At 29.0% G+C, this 17,905-nt stretch overlaps 1 protein-coding gene across 2 annotated transcripts in view; it reads left to right on the forward strand.

Moving 5' to 3' along the window:
• LOC107455275 (diaphanous related formin 1) overlaps positions 1 to 17,041 on the forward strand; it is a 46,396-nt gene extending 29,355 nt beyond the window's left edge. The window contains exons 19-26 of one of the 2 annotated variants that reach the window (XM_043049155.2): positions 1,010 to 1,096; positions 1,187 to 1,339; positions 1,427 to 1,556; positions 4,068 to 4,189; positions 4,908 to 5,072; positions 8,878 to 9,010; positions 9,098 to 9,202; positions 15,732 to 17,041. In XM_043049155.2, coding sequence (XP_042905089.1) covers positions 1,010 to 1,096; positions 1,187 to 1,339; positions 1,427 to 1,556; positions 4,068 to 4,189; positions 4,908 to 5,072; positions 8,878 to 9,010; positions 9,098 to 9,202; positions 15,732 to 15,847 — 1,011 coding nt within the window. In that variant the 3' untranslated portion in view covers positions 15,848 to 17,041. Of the gene's footprint in view, positions 1 to 1,009; positions 1,097 to 1,186; positions 1,340 to 1,426; positions 1,557 to 2,397; positions 2,928 to 4,067; positions 4,190 to 4,907; positions 5,073 to 8,877; positions 9,011 to 9,097; positions 9,203 to 15,731 lie in introns of those variants that run through there. The other variant, XM_071180199.1, reaches the window with a different exon arrangement.
• Positions 17,042 to 17,905: the final 864 nt, after the last annotated feature.

Consider the following 17,905-nt stretch of genomic DNA (forward strand, 5'->3'; position numbering starts at 1 on the left):
TAAAATCATTGATTGAGGTGAGGGGTTAGAAATTTTTATTTCTCAGAATGCACTTGAAAAATATGTAGGTTTAAATTAATTGCATGGTAAAGATTAATTTATTATATTTAAACCCACATGTTTTTCTATTTTCATCTGAAAGAAATCAATATTTATCCCATTTGACTTTTCATATTTAAGATTATTAGATATTCATATTTAAGATTCATTATATAAAAATTTTTTCTTGTAGAAACAGTTTAAAAAAAAAAAAAAACTGATGTTGTAACTGAGTTACTGTTAGCAGTAGCCCCAGTAGCAGAATTTACATAGTCTACCTGCAGCACATTCTTCATAAATTTAAATATTTTTCTGACTCTAACGCTCTCAGAAAGAGACTATCGTTGTAAAAATCAGGTTTTATCTAGCATGTTTACAGCAGAATCAGCACATGTAAGGTAGATAAAAATTAGGGTTAAAAAAATTTATTAAAAATCTGTAATTTGAATTAAATATTCTTACACTCTTTTTATATGAATGGAATAATTGGAAATTTTAAAAATGTAATAAGTCCCTATACAGTATATAAACAAGTAATTAGAATTTTTAGAAATTAAGAATTTAATTGTTAATTTTTTTTTGTATTTTAAATTCTTTTTTTCCTTCTCAAAATTCCTGTTAATTAAAAAAACATTTAAAATTTTCAGAAGTCATTACTTTTCTTTTGTTTATATATTTGCAACTTGGCAAACAAATTTTGTGAAGTTCTGTAATCATATAGTTATTTAATTAAAAATCATTTTTCTTTTTCTGTTCTCAGTAATATTTTATGCTTTTTTTTAAAAAAAAAAATCTGTGAAAATAATCTTTAGATGCTCTGATAATCCGCAGCGCCTACTGTCATGCTGTAGGATTTCTGTACTGGAACAAAAAGTTGTAGTTCCTGAAAGCTACATAGATTATTTAAGTAAATTAAACTATATCTTTTCTGATATGTATTCCTTTCATAATTCGATTTTAATTTTTATAGATGGGGAGCATTAAAAGATTAGTACCTAGGTTAAAATCCATCAGTTTTAAAATGAGATTTCAAGAACTTGTGCAAGATATCAAGCCAGTGAGTGATATTAAAAAGATCTAAATTAATTTGTGCTGCACATTGATTAGCTTTTGAAAAGTTATGTTTAACATTTATGATCCATTTTAGGATGTTGTTGCTGCAACTGCTGCTTGTGAGGAAGTGAAGAAAAGCAAAAAATTTTGCCTCCTTTTGCAAATCATTCTCTTAATAGGAAACTACATGAATGCTGGTTCTCGAAATGAACAAGCTGTTGGATTTGAAATTAGTTTGCTGACCAAAGTACTTGTCATTTGATAAATTTTATTGTAATCCTCTTGATTTATAATTGTTATATTGGTTTTTCATGATCTATCTTTAAATTTACAGTTAAATTCAACAAAAGCTGCAGATCATAAAACAACTCTGTTGCATTATTTGGCTGAAGTCATTGAACAAAAATATCCTGATGTCCTAAATTTCGCTGAGGAATTGATGCATGTTGATAGAGCGGCTAGAGGTAAAGGTGGTTTTTGCATTGCTTTATTTATTTTCTGCTCTAGGAGTGCCATATCAAAATAAGCATTACATATTTCCAAAAATTTAAAATTTGACTGATATTTCAATTTATCCTCTTTATTTTATAATCATTAATATTTTATTGATGAGGAGAAATCAGTTCTATAAGTAGATGATTGTCTTTCTGCTACTGCTAAGAACATTTACACAAAAATTCATAATTGAAAATCAAGTAATAAAAGGTTTGCCACAATCATTGGGTTTATAAATAGTTCATTTTAATTTTTACCAAGAGTACTTTTTAAGTTCTGAAGCCAAGGGCCAAGAAAGAGATAAAAACCATTAAAAAAACATAGCAGTAATAATTAGTATTACTGCTATATTTTTTTTTATAGTTTATATTTTTTTATATTAGTAATATTCTTAACAAAATCATGGATTCCCTGTAAAAGGTTGGCACAGTGTTTCATGGCGTCTGAACTACTATGATAATTTATATGATTTTTTGCGAGTAGGAGTTGTCCTGTGGGGCTTAAACCTTGCAGAACTGTACTGTTTTGTTTTAAATTTTGATACTCAATGATCAAAACTTCTAATTCCACATATATAATAGTAATGTGGAATATTTAATAATATTTTAAAGTTTTCCTGAATATTTTTTAATACTTAACAAATGCTCTCCTTAAAATGAAAGGAAAAAAAAACAGTCTTCGAAGATTGCTATAAACATGTTTAAATAATAAGCCAAGCCTAATTGTAATAATTCTTCGTAATACTTTATGACCATATTGACTCATTCAGAGCTAACAGGTAATTGCCTAAACATGATATTTTTTTTGTAGTGTCATCTGAACAGATACAGAAGAATTTAAGTCAAATGAAGAAGTCAGTTAAACAGTTAGAGACTGATTTGAAAAATTTCCGTCCTCATAGTGAAGAAGATAGATTTTCTGAAGTAATGTCTGTATCCTTTCAGCAGGAAATTATTTAAAATGAATTAAATATATGTTTTTTTTTTTTTAAAAAAAACTCAGTATTTAGGCAAAGTTTGCTATAATTTTGCCTTTATATAATTTTATGTAAAGCTATATAATTGCTATAATTTTTGCTATAATTTACCTTTTTGTTTTAAAAATGTGTTTGGCAACTCAGCATGTAAAAAATGCATTTTAAGGTGCTGTTCTCTTGACATTGTAAAATTCTCTTTTTTTCCCTTTCATGTTAATAGAATTTTATAATAATTTGAGTTCTTTTTTATTTTTTATTTATTTCAAAAGTGAAGATTACTCAACATTCTTGATTTAAAACCTAGTGTTTGTACATCACTTAACTTAAAAATAAAAAAGAATAAAAATGTGATGTTTTTTTCCCCTCCTATGCACGATTTATCGGAATAAAATAAAAACTTTATGTGAGAACTATTTTATTAACTAATAAGAAGATGATAGAATGGGCCTTGATTTATTATAATTAGCAATATACCTGTCGATACTAAGTTCTGTTAGCTTTTATGACTTATTGACTGTAACAGTAAAAATAAGTATTTTTTCACCATTATCTTTCTCTTTTTAGAANGAACAATTTTTTTTAAATGATTTGAATAAAAATTAAACCGCCAGGAACTTTTCTAAAATGCTGAAAAATTGGAATAAGATATTTAGGTTTCTTTTAGTAAAAAAATTATATATTTTTACTACTATTTACAAATAATTACACGTCTTGTAAAACTTAGATATATACTGAACTGTGTTTAAAAAAATATAATTATTATATTCCTGCAGCTTATTTTATTTTGTTCGTATAATATTAATTTTCCAAAAAAATTAAGCGATGGGTACTTTTTTGGTGAGTAAAAATGCTTTTAGCAGAAATACTACTCTGATACAAGTATATGTAAGAATGAAATATCTGTTATTTATATCTTTTATAAATTTAGAAGCTTTTGCATTCATATCTCAAACAATTCAGGAATAATATTTCAAAATAATACTAGTAGAAGTGTAGGAAAATAGACGTAGCGAATTGCAATGTAAGCAAAAACAAATCAGTGACGCTACAAACAGTGCAGGTAACAGTTAGTAAACTTATGGTGAGCAAAAATTCATTAAAAAAAATTAAAATACTATTAATTTTTGAGAAATTACAATTAGTTTCGGTTTGCGTGCTTCAGCTACAGCTGTAAAAAGGGGCGTGGCAGGTTGTTTACAAAATTTTAAATGCTGATAACTTCCAACAAAATTGTCCAAAACGAAATTTTTTTCTTTTATATGAAAGTAAACGATATCGATTATTTAATGAGAGTAAAAATAAAAAATTGATATTTTCGTCATTTTTATCGAATTTGAAGGTCCCTTCCCATGTCGCCTTAAAAAAAAAAAAAAAAAAAAAAAAAAACAAAGCCTAATTGTAATAATTCTTCTTAATGCTCTACAAACTTGATGACCATATTGACTCATTCAGAGCTAACAGGTAAAACAAGCGTGAATATAATATATTTTTTTTTTTTTTGCAGTGTCCTCTGAACAGATACAGAAGAATTTAAGTCAAATGAAGAAGTCAGTTAAACAGTTAGAGACTGATTTGAAAAATTTCCGTCCTCATAGTGAAGAAGATAGATTTGCTGAAGTAATGTCTGTATCCTTTGAGCAGAAAATTATTTAAAATGAATTAAATATATATATTTTTGAGAAAAAACTCAGTATTTAGACAAAATTTGTTATGAGTCTTGTTTTACCTTTTTGTTTTAAAAATGTGTTTGACAACTCAGCATGTAAAAAATGCTTTTTAAGATGCCATTCTCTTGACATTGTAAAATTCTCTTTTTTTCCCCTTTCATGTTAATAGAATTTTATAATAGTTTGAGTTCTTTTTCATTTTTTTTATTTATTTATTTCAAAAGTAAAGATTATTCAACATTCTTGATTTAAAACCTAGTGTTTGTACATCACTTAACTTAAAAATAAAAAAGAATAAAAATGTGATGTATTTTTTTCTCCATTGCACAATGTATCAAAATAAAATGAAAACTTTTATACGTCACTGCAATTTTATTAGCTAATAAGATATTTGGCTAGTTTACTGGCTAATAATTTTAAGTTCTTAGTATGGGCCTTGATTTATAGAATTGGCAGCATACCTGTCGATACTAAGTCCTGTTAGCTTTTATGACTTATTTGCAGTAACAGTAAAAATAAGTGTATTTTTCCCCATTTTCTTTCTCTTTTTAGAAAATATATAGTTATCGACATACATAGTTATATGTTCTGACATTCTTTATAATATTAAAGTAACATCTGATTTTTGTTTGTATTATAATACGTTTTTAAGTTATTTAATCTTAACTAATTATTAGAGTTTTCTGACGGAAGCGTCAATGCAGTATGAAATTTTAGAAAATATGTTCAAGCAAATGGAGAAGCTTTATAATGATTTGTCTGAATATTTTGCTTTTGATTCTAAAAAATATCAATCGGATGAGTTTTTCAATGACATTAAAACTTTTAAGGACATGTTCCAAGTAAGTAAAATTGAGTAGTTTTAATATTAGTAAGTAATTTTTATTATTATTATAGGAATATACAATGTATCCTTTGCTGCAATTTAATAATATCATTGAAATTATATAATTGACAATTTTTTTTCCAGCTATTTATTTGTAGTCTCATGTGCCACATATTTAAAATAAAAAAGCCACAGTTGAAGTACTTTATGCTTAAAATTCATTGTAAAACTTCTGGGTTACTACTTCTGATTTATTTTTACATCTGAGTGTGAAAAAACACTTCATCCATTATTATTATTATAGGAATACACAATGTATCCTTTTCTGCAATTTAATAATATCATTGAAATTATATAATTGACAATTTTTTCCCCAGCTATTTATTTGTAGTCTCATGTGCCACATATTTAAAATATAAATGCCACAGTTGAAGTGCTTTATGCTTAAAATTCATTGTAAAACTTCTGGGTTACTACTTCTGATTTATTTTTACATCTGAGTGGGAAAAAGCACTTCATCCAATAATATTATAATTATAGTGTTACAATATAACAAATTCTTTTGTTTCATTTTTATGCTATATGACTGTAAACGAATTTAAACAACTCCACAAGCATGCTATGATGCTGCTCAAAACATAATAAACGATAATATTATACATAAATATAGCCAAATAAGGACTAGCACTAAAAAAATGACAAACCTTATGTTTTATTTATACCGTGATAATAATTTTTGAAAATGATTTAAGGCTCACGATCTTTTAGAATTTATAAATTGCAGAAAAATCTTATGAATGTTAAAATTGTGTGTAAATTTAAACACGTGGCAATGATAAAACCTTCTGGAATATCGATCCTGTTAAAACATTTCCTTAGACATAAGTATAAATGGAGATAACGTAAATTTCTTCTGATTTTCAGATTCTTATCATTGTTTATATTCAGTTCCCCATCCATACTTAATTAGTTTTTTTTATACTTAAGGTATCTTTATTTTTTGGTTATTATAACTTGTTATTAGTTTTCTTGCTTTTTCATGGTAATTTAATATTAAATGCATCACTCTATATATTTTTTAAACCTACAGTTCAAGCGTGATTAATGAGAGTCAATTAGGGAGGTTAACAAATATGACGAAGACTAAGCTGGATGCTGAAGTTTGTTGCTTAAATATGAAAAGAGTTGTTAGGTGTTCTGGACTAACTTTTAAATAAACCAACATTTTAATTTTCTGAAATCTAGATAAACCTATAAAAAATGTATTAACATTTTAAAATAATAAAGCAACCCTTGGTTGTCAGAAGTTTTGGATTAACTTCCAAATTAACCATTTAGCATTTGAATTTTTTAAAGTCTATATAAATCTGTAAAAAAATCTTGAAACAGTAAAGCAACTGGCAAATTGAATATATTTATTATAAATAACAATTTGCTACAACTTAAAAAAGTAACATTTTGTCTTTGTTGTCTCTTTTCTATCTACTTAAGTGTTTCTTAATACATAGTAAGACGTAGAGCAACTTAAATGTCAGTCTTACCTCAAACAGAAATGAATCTGATCCCCCTAATCTACTAAGTAATTGGTATAAACTATAAACTGTTAAATGGCACATTAAGATACTTGCTTTGTGAAGTAGTTATTTAAGTTATTCACTTTGTAGCCAAACGCAAAACTACAGTAAAATATTATAATTTTTTTTTTTTTTAAATGACAAGGAATTATTTTTATCTAGTAATCATATTTAATTGACAAGAACAATTTATGCTATGCAGTTGCTTGTTATATTTGATAATGTTATGCTTATTGGTTTTAAATATGTTACTTTTTAAAATTTTGGCAAAATTTCTGAAATGTAGTTAATGTAGTTTCACTGTAAATAATGATTATTTTCATATAATGTCTTTATGGGCGTTACATATTTCCTATCTCTTAAAATTTCTTTAATTTAATAAATATAATTTTTTTAATCATTCCTATTCCAATTATAATTAAATTGAAGCAATTGTTAAATTTTAATCACATTTTATAAAAAGCGAGTATAAGTATTTTATTTTCTTCTTAACAATCAATGTAGCGGCTAACTTTTTATTTCTATACAAATTTATATCTCATTAATTCAGTGTCGCGACTATTTGAATATCAAAATCTATTTTATACTTTAAGCTGCTTTATTTTTATAATCACAAAATGTTTTGGTTACAGGGTTGTATTAATCTCTTGCTGTCTTCTAGTGGTTAAGCAGTAGCCAAACTATTTAAAATTTGATATTAATAAATCGGGGTTGGTTTTGTTTTTGGCTATATTATTTATCAATAATGCAAACTGTGCATCTCTTCCTATACTCCTAAGTATCGGTTAGTGACTGTTCATTTGCTGGTAATTTAAAACTCCTGACGTTAGGACTAGGGGTTTATAGATGCCCAATAATAGCTTCTCAGTCTGACCATGATTAGTTGTAAAAATTCATCACGTTAAAAATGCATCTCTTCGTTCCTATAAAGCAGAGGTCGCCAAAGTGGTCTATATAGACCCCCAGGGGTCTATTTAACAAAAGCAGGGGTCGATCTGAGACAGGGGGGCGAATGGGGGTCGATCCGAATCGGAAGGGTCGGAAAAAAAACAGTTCTCAATACGCAAATCACACATACNAACGGCCAACGATAGACCACAATCAAGGGTACAACTGCGGAATTGACTTATGTAGCCAAAATTGTTGGTAGCCATTTTTGTATTTGATTTTTATTTCTTCGTTCGTTGTCAGTTCTATAAGTTCTTCTTCCAACTGGGGTGATATTGCTATGTTGACATTTGAAAAAGGATCTAACACCCAGTCTGGTATTTCCAATTTCAAAATGTCCTGGAATCTTTCACTGTGAAGATTTTCCAAATGTTGGCAGTAGACGAGCAAGTTGTCGTTGTTGCAGGATACTGATAAATTGGGAAAATTAGGGAACTCACGTCTGCCGATATTCTTTTTGAGTAAGAGCAGCAGACACTGGACTGTAATGGGCTAATTGTAAAAAAAAACTTTTGAACAATAATTATATACGTATTTCCATTTTATATAAAAGTGATGATTCTTGCATCAGTAATTTCTTATAAAATGCTGTAAAATGCCCTTATGTTAAAAACAAGAAAGAAAGTAAAGAAAACTTCAATTTAAGTTAGTTTACATATGTATAATATTTTAAAACTCTGCATGGTAGTTTTTTTCCTAATGTTTAAAATAATTTCTGGTGCAATGTAATTAAGGTAAAATTGCTCTAATTTTTTAACTATCATCGATCATGTTCCTTTATCTATCCGCAGAAACTTGTTACAGCTGGATTGCGTACGGTGTGCGGGCTATCCTACGAAATCTATGTTAAGTATTTTAAGTTTTTATAACATCATACAGGTTAGAAATATAAACTAATTATTCGTTATTGTGTAGTATGTGGGTTTTAATTGTAGTTACTATATAAAGTAAATGGAATTACAAATTATACATCGCCCCCTAACCCACGTCATCGCCCCCATTTTTTCTGGGCCCCTTAAAGCCCCCCCCCCTCTAGGTTTCAAACGCCCCCAAGGGGGCGTTATTGCCCACTTTGAGAAAGACTGAAATAAAGCAATGTTTAATATACACATATGCAATAATGCCTCTTCAGGAAAACGTATATGTATATCAGAACGTCACCACTACTACAATAATTCTTCTACCACTAACTGGACTAGCTGCTACCATGAGTTAACATTAAATTTTATCATATTTTTACGTGTATTTTCAATCATGACATCTAAACTATATCTGTTACTAACATTAATATTTAAATAGGAAGCCTATAAAGATATTGTCCATGCGAGAGAAGTCGAGGAGAAGATGAGAAGAGCGAAAGAAGCCAAAGAAAAAGCTGCAAAAGAGAAACAAGAGAGAATGGCTAAGAAAAAACAATTAGTAGATATAACAGGTAGCTGTTTTTCTGTATCCGTTCCTTATTTGCTGTGTTGCTCAAATGCATGAAATTTTAAATATTTCTTTGTTTTGTTTCGCTTAGGAGAAGATCAGGAAGGTGTTATGGACAGTCTTTTAGAAGCACTCAAAACCGGTTCTGCTTTTTCACACAAACCTCGACGTAAAGCACCTGCCAGAGGGGCTGCCGGTCTGTATTTAGTATTTAAATCCAATTTTTATTTTGTTTTCCAGTTGCATTTATTTCTATCACAACATATTCAAATTCTAATGATTTATAAATTTAAATTGGAAGTTAATAGGATTATTTCACTTTCTTTTTCCAACTCTCATATTTTTTTCTTACTTTTTGTGCCTCTTCATGTTTATGAATGTCATATTGTAGATATAATACAATAATATGGTGAAAAATTATCTATTTAAGACACAAGATATATGTAATAAGGCTTATATGTGGTTCAGATATTCTGGCACCTTCAAATTTGTCTTACAAGCAACGGTTAAAAGTAGATTTAGAATTTGCTTATATCAATGGTAAAAAAAAAATTAATAATTAAAGATTAAAAATTAAATATGTAACTAAGAATCGTAAGTGTATTGTAAATTTAGCAGAAAAACAATATAGATCTTGTGAGAAATATTCTACTAGGTACAGCAAAAGGTAACTTAACTGACCAGTTTTCACCTTTTTTTGTCAGAAAGAAAATTGGATAGGGTATTAAATTTGCCTTTTTTTTAAAATTATTTTATATATTTTTGAAACATTAATTGTTTACATTTAAAATGTGAATAATATTTAATGTTTATTTATAGTAATTTTTTTAAAAATTCTTGAATGGAATAACTTAATGTAGTTTCTGTATTGGTTTTCCTCCATTAAAATTAACTACTACATCTAATTTTTGATGGAATATTAATTTTTGCAATAATTTTTAAGCTGATTTTATTTTTCCATATTTACTATTCTTCAAGTAACTTTAACATTTCCTCTTTGTATTTTTTCACTAGTTACCTTTTTAGAAGTTCAGTAACCAGCACTAGAATTGCCATCACATATAGAAAAGCAGGTCTTGTTTTTTATGACCATGTCATGCAATGTTATTGCATGTATTTAATGTGTCTAAAAAATTGCATGACTGTTTTTTGCATGATGAAAAGCAAATCTCTTTTTTTTATTATATAATTGACTGAATTTTTTAAAAAAAATAAGGGCTTGAATTTAAGGACAAGATTGCAATGCCTTTGTCTGAATATCCGATCTTCAATCTAAAATAGAAACTTAGACATGATTACTCTCAGCCACTTATTCAAAATTCAGATATTTTTCGCAATTCCAGGGCTTCTATTGGCAACTATTTGCTGCTAAAATCAAAACCAAGGGAAGGTGAGAGTATGGCTAATAATTATTATAAAAAATAGCTTAAGAGCTACTATTTTCATAAAAAGGTGACTATTTAGAAAAAAATATTGTTGACAAACAGGCAGATTACATAAAAAATAAATATAAGAACATTAAAATTATTAAAACCATATGGAACTGGCAAAAAAAGCGATAAATAGCTTTTGAAAAATGATTGGATAATGAATTTACAATGAAATCACTGTGAACCAAGTGCGTCAAAAGTGATTGCTCAAATTTGAAATAACATGTTTAAATCATAATACAAATATCAGATTTTGCATGGGAAAATAGCTGGAAAAATAAGAGTATATCAAAATTCCGAGGGAATATTTACGATTCAAGTGCGCCCGTATGTGATTACTCTAATTCAAAATTCTAGTCTCCTAATATCGTATTTAAAATATTAGAGTTTGGAGAAGCATCTGGAAATTGAAATAAATGACAATCAAAAAGTGAAAAAATTATTGGAAAACAGCGTAGAATTGTGATGGAATCGTTGCAATTTGAACTCACCAAAATATGGTCACTCATATTTGAAATTCATGTGTTGTAATAAAATAGTACTAAAATATTAAAATTTGAAAAACCTCATAGAAACAGCTAAAGGGATAAATAACAGTCAAATAAATTATCTAAAAAGGCAATGTAATTGTTGATGCAGTGGGGTTACAATGTAATTGTTTTTAAGGGATGGCTAATTTTTACAAAGAGGGCACATTTATAGGGATCAAAGAGCAGGCAGAATGGGCCACCCTTCTGAAAACGCTTAGGGAGAACACTGATGTAGGAAGCATTTATTGACAGAATGTTATCAATGTTTTACTAAAAATATTGAGGCAAGATGTTATTTATTTGTTTTAATTGTGTGAATATGTGATTTTTAAATCATCAGAATACAAATCTCAACCTTTAATTTAAAAAATCATGTGAATATGAATCTCGATGTTTGATTTTAAAATCGCTTGAATATGAATCTAGATATTAGATTTAAAAATCGTGTGAATACGATTCTCCATGTTTCATTTTAAAATAGCCTGAATACGAATTCCTATATACAATTAAGTCACTTGAACATGAATTCCTATATACAATTAAGTCACTTGAACATGAATCATAATAGTGGCTTTTAAGTCGCATGAATACGAATCGTGATATTTGGTTTAAAATCGTAAAAATACAAAACATGATTCGCGATCTTATATTTCGTAAATAGGAGTCTCAATGTGTGATTTTAAGTCCTGTGAAGGTAGTTTTAAATTGTGTTTGCATTGGTAGGAAATGGAGTAAAAATGAATCTTTTTTCTTCTTGAGAATTTGTAAAAGAAATGTTCTTTCTTTTTTAGTAATAGTAAATTTTTTTTGTTGCAGTGATTGCAAATTTTCCATGAACAGCGTTGTGTATATTATACAGGTCTGCATATAATGTTAGCCCCAAAACTTTCTATTTACTTACCAATGCTCACAAATAAATAACAACGGTACATTTCTTGTACCCAATTTAGGCAATGACTGAGAACAGGTACTTGGAAGCAAACTTTGAACGTCAAAAGCCTGTGAAAAAGGCTCGTCAAATTTACATCATTAACCTCACTTTTGCAAGGTTAAGCAAATTATATCCTTTGATGCAAAGAGCCAATGTGTATTTCTTTATATTTTCATTTATAATAAGTATCCTAACAAAAAACCATGTCAAGGGTAGTCTTTATAGAACATTCTCTATATTTTTTCTTAAATTTATTCTACCCTATGTGCTACTTTTCTTGTCAGAAGATATTAATTAGACTACTATTTTTAAGCTTAAAGGCTACTAAAGCAACTATTTTAGCATACTAATTTCAGTGTAGGCCCTAAGTTTGGGAACACACCCGAATATCTGATGTCTCTAATTAGCGAACATTTTTCCATTCTCCAGCCCATTATTATATAGTTATCTCATCCTTTACAATAGGGTTATACAGTCTTATAGTAGAAACTTTTTAATGATTGGCAAAACATCTGGCCCTGTCTCTTAGAGCTATTGAAAAGAACCAATTATAAATCAGTAAAATTTAAAATTCAAGCTCTGATTTAAAAGTATAATATTTTATATTCAGTTTCAGCATGTATTCTATGAAGAATGAAAATTTAACTTTGTTTATAATGATTTGCTTTCAGGAATAAATGTAAAAGTATCTTTATTTTTAAATCAGTAATAAATTTTGCTTGCTTTGAAAGATTGATTGCACTTTTGCTTATCTTGAAGATTTATAAAATGTTTGCAATGAATTTTCTTTATACTATTGCTTTTTGTGGAATCTAAACGAGGTTATTTTGCAGAATTTTATTTTTACCTATTAGGTGGGCTGTGTTTAAATGATTCTATCTATTTTTGGTCTGAACTTATTATTTTTGTCTGTATTATTACATGTCAAAGCATTTCGATATTTGTGTATAATCATACAATTTTAAATAATATTGCATTGTAGTATATTATTCTGTTAAAATTTATACGAAAGTGAAATCCCAGTTGAGCGAGCACTTTTGAGACCAAAAAAATTGTCTGCTTGCGAGAGTTGTTCGTTTTCAAGAAAGGTACACTAATAAAGAAGTTTAATACCATAAATTGTTTTCTGAATAATTGCAATGATTTATAAATAATCAGAGATGATTGTGCTAAAAAAAAATAATTTAGAAAAATTGGTGTCTTATTTTAACATGGTGCGTAGCATTTTTAAAAAGTGCTTAAAGGTGCTTATTTTGGATTTTTGTTTTTTAAAAGCCCTTAAAGGTGCTTTTTTCATTTAGTGCTTAATTTTTTCTTTTCGAAAATGAGATTTTTTTTTTTTGCTATGCCAATTTTTGACACGTATTATACAAAAATGTGCTTTCCACATTGTTCTATTCAACGTCTTGCAATTCATTCAACCACAATCTATTTCAGTGTACCATCCAGTCCATAATGTATGAAAGCGCCAACTATTTTACAGGTTTGATGAAATACTTAGAGTCCACATGTGCGTATAGTGAGCTGGGTTTGGTGAGATTATTGCACTCTCATGTGCAACTCTGCTGGCATGTCTTCGGATCATCCTCAGGGATGTTTCCCAGACCGTCGCCAATAGCCCATAGCTGCCAAGTGTACAGATTTTATCGGAACGGTTCCGATTTTTATGCCTTGTTCCGATAAAACGATTTTGGGTCAAAATGTTCCGATTTTTCATCATAACGTAATTTTTTCTTTTACTCTATAAAGTGATCCATGTCTGATTGGCGAAATCCAATCAAGTCGCGTTATCGCTTAGCTCTGCCTCTAGCTACATTCGTATATTTGATGACGTATGTACAGGTCGATTCACAGACATTAAGGCTCCTATACTATCAGAGCTGACCTATCAAGCAATATTGGAGCAAAAAAGTTCGCAAGTTAACGTTATGTTAGTATTGTGCTTATGTTAGCTCTTTGGAGCAAAAATAGATGATGAGTTGGCCTGTCTAATTCAGGGGCTCTAACAGACATCAAGAGGAAATTTTAGCTTCCTGACTCCTTGTCTTTTACTTGCAACCGTACCGGTGTTGAATGTTTACTCGGAGCGCATCTCTTCGATTTAAGTTTAGCTTTGAATGCTTTTCCACGTGGTAATCTGAAAAAATGTCAGAAATTCCGCGAAGATAGTGTTTTTGCGGGAATTATAGTGAAGAATTTGATTTCATCAAAAAATCAAGAAAGGGGATATCGTACGCGTTATGTATTGCTTGCAATACAGACATTAGTATAGCACATGGCGGAAAGTGTGATATTTCACACGGGAAAACAGCCAAGCATGCTACCGTATATACAAATATGAAAAAGTCAGCAAAAATTTCCGATTTTGTGTCGTCCACTATTGATCTACAATCAATTAGAAGCAAACTATTGTTCACAGGATTTCTCCTTGAACACAATATTACGTTAGCTGCTGCGGACCACGCATCGAAGTTGTTTTGTGCGATGTTTCCAAAAAATGAGACTGAGTTTAGGGGTAGCATGAATGCGTCTACTTTGCAGGCAATTTTGATTTACCAAGTCCCAAATGATTCAGCCTTGTTATAGACAAGTGTTTGATGAAAAGTTTTTAAAATCAGCCAAATCTACTACAATTGTAGCACTTAACAAGAATAATTGATTATTTTTTTATATGTGTTTATTGTCACATATGTTTGAGTAATAATAAAATATTTTGTTTTTAAATATGTTTTAAATTACTAAAATCAGCTATCATTTCTGTTTAATTAGTTTGTTGAATAATAATAATCAGAAATCTTGTCAGTTGATATGTATTATAATCAATAATAATTGTTACATTAAATCTTATACAGTTACAATTATGCAAACATTTAGTGTAAAGAAGTAAACTTTAATGTCGCGACCACGTGACGTGTTCCTATTTTTTTCCCTGGCGGGTTGGCAGGTATGATAGCCCATTGTGCAGCTCTAGTGCGACGTAAATGAATTACGACTACATTTTGCAATATAATCTCAATTTCACGCTTCAATTTCCACCCTCTGAAATCGAACCGAAAAATCTCTTGATCATTTTTTAATGGCTAATATAATCAAGAAAAGAGTTCTTTGTCACAAACTAGTTATTTTATCATGATCATGTAGTCTTTAAAAATTATTTTGCATTTTGTTATGCATATAGTGCTTAAAAAGTACTTAAAAGGTGCTTATTTTTTGTTGAAAGATTGGGCTATGCACTCTGTTTAAAAGAAAAGATAACGATTTGGGGCATACATGACTGTCCGCGTCTAATTACTGGAGTGTCCGTTTTTCGGAAAGGGTACATAATGGTTCATTCTAAAAGATTCGCAGGAAATCAAAAATATATCTGCAATGAGTGGCGCCTGTTTTGTAGGAGTGTCTATAATGTGAGGTTTCACTGTACAAATTATGACAAGAATTAAGCTTTTCTTTAAAAAACTTACTAAGAAAAAACTTAAGTCATATTTTGTTTGTAATTTATTTCTGGATTTATTAATTTCATGCATTTATACCATAGTCTTTAAAATAATATTCTATGGTTTCAATATAGTGGAACCAGTCTTGTAAATCTTTGTTATAGGCATATCTGAAGCCCTGAAAATTTTTAATCCTTTCTTTTTAAACCTTTATTTTTCCTGAAAAAAGCAAGTTTTTAGTTGTAGAATATATATGGAGTTTATAATTTTTTATTTATTTTTTTTTTGCTAATGATAATCTTATTATAGGAAAAAGTGCAATTTTATATTCATTGCTGCTTACATTTTTTTTTCTTCCTATGTGCGTGTAATAATTATATTTGTTCTTTTTTTTTTTCAGAAAGGAGAGCACAATTAAACCGCAGCCGCTCTAGGAGTAATATTTTAGCTCAACATAACCTTGGTAGAGAAAATTTAGCTAATTTTGATTCAAGAAATGGTGATGTTGTACGATGAGATTAGTTGTAACACAAATAGCTAAAAGACTTAATACAAATTGTTTGTAGTGTAAAAGCTGCAGGTTTTGAAATCTGTATTGTGCTGGGTTTGAAGTATATATTTATGTAAATACAGATGCTTTTTTTTAGAAAAAAAGAGATATTGTACAGAGAGGTTTTAATAAATTTCTTACTCAAACTAGTAAGAATAAGCAAGATTTTTATGAACTGAAAGCTTGTATTTTCGAAATTTTCATTCTTACTTTTTCATAATAAACTAGTTCTATGTATGAAAATAAAAATGGATTTAAACTGTAATATATATACTCAGAATGCAACAATGTTCCACCTTGCCTTATATTCTCTGTGTTATATCAGACATAATGTACGTCCATTGTATGTTGCAGTATTCTGTGAAAACTTGATTATTTGAGTTAATATAACGTGAAGTGAACTAAGATAATCGAATACTCAAGGTCAAAATTAGCTTTGAAAGTACAAATTGATTGCCAATGAACAGGTCACTAAGTACTGATAATGTTTACTGTGAAATAAGTTTTAAGCTCAAATAATATTAAAGTGTTATTGTCCACCATGCAGCAGAAATCAATATTATGAACTTTTATAAATAACATCAGCTCAATAATCCTGCTAATAGGCACCAGAAAAATCCTAGTGACATGAGACAAGTAATTTTATAACAAGATATAATTTGCAAAGTTTAACTTCATACATTAAATCTACCAATAAATCAAGTGCGGATTATCTCAATGACCTTATACCTCTCACAGCGGTCACTTTAATTGATCTTTTAGTAACTTAAAACCTGCAAAAGTTTTAAGTCGATATCGTATCTGATTTATCGTATGTCTGATATATTGTATCTGATTTATTTGTACTGATAAACTTCAAGAAATCAGATTAAAATATAGACTAGAAAGGAAAGTTCGTCTGGAGAGATAGTTTTTATTTTTACATTTTTGTAGCTAAAATAGAATCCTGAAGAGTTATTTATGTTTACTACGAGGACAGGAAACAAAAAATCTCCTTAATTTTTGCCAGGTAACCTGATATACCAATTATCTGATCAAATGACTAATGGAACATTTACCTTTATATATCGATATTCCCCATAACCCTGAGGGGGCATAACTTCCTTTTCCAAACTAGTAAGGGAAATCTCGTGACACTTGAGTGTTCTTTAACCATTCAAGCATTCAGCTCATGGGCAAAATAGTTCTGAAATCTTCTTGTTAGGCACTTTATCCCATTGAGAAACTTGTTTTTAGATGCAGGAAAGTCACCAGATTAAAGTTGAAAATGTTCAGAGGATTAAAATGTAAGATAATGGATCGTCGGTCATCTGGTCATAGATGCACTTTCAAACAAATTTATGAGAAGCATAATTTTTGTTTGCCTGAGACATTGAGTGCTAAACCCTGGATGAGTTCATAAATTTTTTTTTTCTCATGGAATAATCCGGTTAAGGAATGATTTTCTATCGAGGAAAACAACCAAGTTAAATGAAAAGTGATTCAGTTTGTTTCTGATAGAAAAGATAACGATCTATGCTTTCAGTTAACTTAGATTTAACTTATTTTGGATCATTAAATTAGTGACTGTTGTTGAAGAAAGGCATTTTTAGAACTAATATTTTCTATACTTGGTACAAAGAGGGGAGCATTTTACAAACTTATTTCCATTATGATTTTTGTATCATGATGAAAGAAGACTCACTGAATGTTCTAAGTCTGGACTCAAACATTTAAAAAAAAAGTATGCAAATGCTTCGGTATAGATTTGAAAATAAATGCCAGGATATAGATAAGAAAAGAAATTGCCTTGGCTGTTTTGTTTCAATGAGATATCTTTTTGACATAGCCTAATCATTAGAAAGTAATTCTAAAACCTTGACTTGCAGATTTAGACAGCAAGCATAATACTCAAATAATCGAGTTCTACTTTTGTAAGGAGAAGGATTCTTGCCAAACAATGTACATAACTCTAGTTATAGATTAACAAACAAAGTATGCTTGCCAAACTCTATGCACTTAAGCATATGCTCTCATTAATTCTA

Source organism: Parasteatoda tepidariorum, chromosome 4, assembly GCF_043381705.1.
Source record: "Parasteatoda tepidariorum isolate YZ-2023 chromosome 4, CAS_Ptep_4.0, whole genome shotgun sequence".
NCBI lineage: Eukaryota > Metazoa > Arthropoda > Arachnida > Araneae > Theridiidae > Parasteatoda > Parasteatoda tepidariorum.